The sequence below is a fragment of the Silene latifolia genome, chromosome Y (genome assembly GCF_048544455.1).
Source record: "Silene latifolia isolate original U9 population chromosome Y, ASM4854445v1, whole genome shotgun sequence".
Classification (NCBI taxonomy): Eukaryota; Viridiplantae; Streptophyta; class Magnoliopsida; order Caryophyllales; family Caryophyllaceae; genus Silene; species Silene latifolia.
This window is the reverse complement of record NC_133538.1, coordinates 54,405,196-54,410,584: the sequence shown is the minus strand read 5'-3', so window position 1 is coordinate 54,410,584 and position 5,389 is coordinate 54,405,196. Positions and strand designations below refer to the sequence as shown.

Below are 5,389 nucleotides of genomic sequence, written 5' to 3'. Positions count from 1 at the left end.
TAATTAGTTATGTCGCAACTCGCCAAGGTCATAATTCATATAACAAAAGTAACTAATTTTCTAAAAATATTTAAGTTTACTTGTAGTAAGAATATTATTGGATCATATATGGTAAGATATTACAGAATGGCTCGTGCATCGCACGTGCATCAAATCTAGTCAATCAATAAAGTAGGAACTTTTCGAGCGATATTAGAGAGCCAAACTTTTCTAGAAATACTAATAAGTGTAGATCTAGCTTTTTCCTCTTAATAATTTCTGAGAAAATTATCTTAATCTAAGTATATCCAATAATTTATGAGAAAGTAATCCTAATAGAAGTAAATCTAATAACTTTTTTTTTGGTGAAATGTGAGTGTATATATATATATATATATATATATATATATATATATATATATATATATATATATATATATTTCAAAAAACCTTCTCCAAGTACAAACTTATCAAGGAATAAACATATGAAAACAAAAAAACAATATACAACATATTCCTTTCATATGAATCCTATGGTAGCTCTTATGTCTCTCATTTTGGCCTTTCCTTGAATTCAACTGGCTTCGAATTCTTTGATGGACTGTCTCCTTCAACTATTTTGCAACCAATTCAGGCTTCATGACACACAAATTGAGTCTAGCAGAATTCCTTTGATACCAAACTATATATCTGAATGCAGTAAGAATTAGAGAAAGAGCTTTCCACTGCATTCTGTTTCTGTGTGCAGACAGCAGCTCAGTGACAGTAGGGAGGGGTCTGCCAGTCCAATCTTCAACACATTCCTGCACCTTACGACTGAAGATGCATTCACTGAATAAATGATCATCAGTTTCAGCTTTTTCCTCACACATAATGCATAAATCATCCTGACAACAGCCGTAAGCATGGAGTTTGTCCTTAGTTCTTAATCCTCCTTGCATTACTATCCATGAAATAAATGAGTGCTTGGGAATATTCCAGTTACTCCAAATAATTTTTAACCAGCTCTGCCTAGGGTGCACACCCATCAACCAGTCATAGGCACTTCTAATAGTGTACCCTTTATGCTGAGAAATCCATCCATTGTCATTAAAGCCATCCTTAAGCTTCTCCTTGACTTTGCAGATACTTTTCCAGGTCCAAGTAGAATCATTAGCAGGGGAGTAGTCATGCCAGCTTGCTCCTTTAAGGTAGATGCTATCCACCCATTTTATCCAAAGCCTTTCAGACTTAGTATATATCCAGTTCACCAGCTTGCCCACAGAGGCTATGTTCCATACATCAGCTTTTTTATTGCCCAAACCCCCTTCAGTCTTAGGCATTGTGACTTTGTCCCAACCCACCAGAGGGACTCTCTGATACTCAGTGGTGCTATCTCACAGAAAATTCCGGCATATGGCTTCCACTCTTTTAATAGCAGCTTTAGGGATTAGGAACATTGCAGCCCAGTAATTGTATAGAGTATTGAGAACTGAATTTATAAGTACCACCCTGCCAGCATAGGACAACTTCTTAGCTCCAAGGCTTCTGATCCTTGCAACCATTTTCTCAACAAGCACACTGCAGTCCTTTTTAGACACTTTTCCTGGCTGAATTGGAACTCCTAAATACCTAAAAGGCATTTTCCCTTCCTGAAATCCTGTGACTGATAAGATATCCAGCTGCAAATCCTCAGTCATCCCATTAAAAAATATCTCTGATTTGGTATTATTCATTTGCAATCCTGAGGCATTAAAGAAAGAAGTGAAAGCGCTCATAAGCAAAAGGATGGAAGGGGGATCTCCTTTACAGAACATTAGCAAATCACCAGCAAACATGAGATGAGTAAGCTTGATTCCTTAACATAGAGGGTGATAGTGGAAAGGCCATCTAGCAGTAGCAAAGGTTATAAGTCTAGTCAAGTAATCCATACATATAGTGAAAATAAGTGGTGAAACAGGATCACCTTGCCTTAAACCTCTTTTACCCTGAAAATATCCAAAGTTGTTGCCATTTAGGACTAGAGTAAAAGTAGTGGTTCTAATACAGGCCATAAGAAGGGAGATAAAATGATCAGGAAATATCACTCCACTGTATCATAAGTTTTTTGCAGGTTTATTTTGAATAGACACCTAGGAGAAACATTCCTCCTAGAATACTGATGCACTATGTCTTGGCATATAAGCACATTCTCAATGATGGATCTGCCTTGAACAAAGGCCCCTTGACTCTCATGAATAATGTCAGGTAGTACTTGTGCCAGCCTATTGCATAGTAATTTAGAGATAACCTTGTATAGAACATTGCAACAAGCAATAGGCCTAAACTGCCTTACTGAATTAGGTCTTTCACATTTAGGGATCAGGCTAACATTAGTTGCATTAAGTTGTGTTAGCAGCTGACCAGTACTGAAGAATTCCTTGACTGCCTCAAAAATGTCAGACCCAATCAACTCCCAAGCATCCCTAAAGAAGCCACTAGAGTAGCCATCTGGTCCTGGTGCTTTATCAATTGGAATAGTGAATACAACATGCTTCACCTCCTCATAAGTCATTGGAGAATTCAGAATAGCAACATGCTCATCAGTACAGACATGACCATAATCCAGAACAGCTTTTCTCACAGGTTCAGTGTCTTTCCTACTTCCAAGATGGTCTTGATAGAACTCCAGAAAAGCACCCTGGATGCTCTTACTATCTGTGCACACATTCCCTCTCTGATCCTCAATCTGAATAACAGTGTTCCTCATGTACCTCTACTTAATTATAGCATGGAAATAAGCTGAGTTGATATCTCCCTCCTCAGTCCAAGTAGCCTTAGATTTCTGCCTGAGGAACTGTCTCTTGCCTTTGCCAAACCCCTTAGAGTCTCCATTGCAGTCAACTCCATATTGATTAATGCTTGATTAGTAGGATCATCTGCAATCTGTTTCTAAATAGCACCAAGATTCCTTTCAGCCTCAGTAGCTTTAAGTTCAATGTCAGAATAGCAGTCCTTATTTAAATCCTTTAAAACATTCTTTAACCCTTTTAATTTCTTTACAATACAGAACATTTTTGTGCCACTGATAGAACTATCCCAAATCTCCTTAACCCTAGAGAGAAACTCTGCAGAAGTACTCTACATATTAAAATACTTGAAACTCCTAGTCCTTGCAGCATCCAAATTTTTATTAGAAATAACACAAGGATTATGATCAAGTAGTCCCTCAGGATGAAAATACCCAACCATTTCAGGGTAAACTGAAATCCAAGCTAGATTAACTAGAAATCTATCTAGCCTAATATACTTTCTTTGCTCAGCATCCTGTTTATTTGTCCAAGTAAAATATGCCTCAGTAGCCTGGATATCCACCATTTCACAATTGCTCACACAATTCACAAAATCCTCCATATCCTCATCTCTAGTCTGTCCCCCAAGTCTCTCATCAGGGTGTAAAACAGTATTAAAATCACCAGCAATAGCCCAAGGCCCACTACAAGAGCTGGCAAAATGATTTAACCAATTCCACAATGCAGCTCTATCCTTCCCCTCATTAAAAGCATAAACCATGGTTAGGGCAAAGCATTTTCCAGTGACTTTACCCTTAACCATTGCATGAATGAACTGTAGATTATATTTCAAAACTGAAACATCAAAAAGCTGAGGTTGCCAAAGCAAACACACCCTACCCCCCTTATGCAAATGGCTATTAGTAGTAACACACCAGCCATCAAACAAATTAAGGGTAATATTATTCACATTTCCACCATTTATTTTTGTCTCAAGCAAACTAAAAAGGCCTACATTCTGATTATTCATAAAAGACCTAACTAGCTTCTGTTTATTTACACTATTAAGACCTCTCACATTCAAAAATCCAATATTATTCATGAGAAACAGGTTGAATAGGAGGGTCACCAGTTTGCATTTCACTATTCTGTTGCTTCTCTATTTTATCCAAATCAATTATCTCCTCTTCATCACTGTCATCATTATTCTCAGCCACTTTTGCAGAGATAATTGGTGTATTAGTTCTAGGGAGTGCAGGAAACTCTGTAGTGGACAAATTAGATGCAACTTTAGGCACTGGCCTCCATTCCTTTCGAACCACAGGATTTGTCTGTTTTATCACTTGATTCTTCCTGCATTCAATTGTTTCGTGCCCCAATCCTTTGCACTTTGAGCATATACTGGGCTTCCAGTCATATGCTACTTTTATCTATAAAAGCTGTCCATTTTCATCCTTAAATTGCACACTAGTTGGGAATTTATTCCCCACTTTCAATTCTACCATAACTCTAGCATATCCCAATCTAGTTTTTTCCTTTGTGGCTTGGTCCATCCTGATATAAGGCCCCACTAAACCAACTATTTTGGGCAAACATATACCCCAAAATTTCAGAGGCAAACCATGAAAACGCACCCATGCTAGAACCACTTTGACTTCCTCCTTAAGCAAGTCCACATCACTCTGCCAGGGTTTCACCACTAACGGTTTACTATCAAACATATGATAACCTGCTTGCAAGACCTCTTCCTTACTTTTCAATTCTTTAAAAAGAACAAGGAATATACTATTTGGCAAAAATGAAATCTTATCAATACCATGTTTATTCCAAATCCTATAGATAGATCCCTCCAATACCTCCCATGGTGGATTTGCTCCTAAGACAAAGCAAACCACCGCATGATTCCAGTAATCTACCTCCTCCTGCACATCCTCTGTAGAGAATTGCAACATCTGTGGAGTTTCATTAGAGGAACAAGGATCATCTAAAACAGAGGGGGTACCATTTTAAGACAGGTTTTCTTTTTGAGTAGTCATAACAGGTTTCTTACCTCGCTGTGTGACCCATTGAACATTTTTAGAGGGCTCATCTTCATCATCAAAAGAAAGTCCTTGGACTCCATTAACCTCATGCATAGGTTTCGTGCATATCACATCTTCCTCTGAGGGCCCCTGTTTCCCTACTCCATTACGGCCAAACTTTGGTTTTCCATGAGAACTACTATGTTTATTGCGAGCAGACTGTTTATTTCGTTATTTTGTTGCAGAATTACGAGCCATAATGAAGAAAAATCAAGCCCTAACAATGGCAAAAAGTCGCGTTTTTTGTCTTCTCCAAATCTAAATCTAATAATCGATAAATTATTAGATCCACTTCTATTAGTATTACTTTTCTCATAAGTTATTAAATCTAATAACTTATGAGAAAAGTAATACTAATAGAAGTGGATCTAATAATTTATCGATTATTCTTTACTAAAATAATAGTAGAAAAATAACTTTATAAAGAATATTTATTTTAGAAATATTTATAACGCAAAAAAATCATATAATAAACGTATAAAAATGTGAAAATTGTATATTTTATAAACATACAATTAATCTTTGTGAGAAAAAAAAAAAGAGATCCTAATTTCTTACAAATATAAAATATTGTCAAAA

At 36.8% G+C, this 5,389-nt stretch overlaps 1 protein-coding gene across 1 annotated transcript; it reads right to left on the bottom strand.

Annotated features, from left to right (window-relative positions):
• Positions 1 to 593: 593 nt before the first annotated feature.
• LOC141628078 (uncharacterized) lies at positions 594 to 1,301 on the bottom strand. The gene has a single exon (XM_074441265.1). The coding sequence runs from the start codon at positions 1,299 to 1,301 to the stop codon at positions 594 to 596; it is 708 nt and encodes a 235-aa protein (XP_074297366.1).
• Positions 1,302 to 5,389: the final 4,088 nt, after the last annotated feature.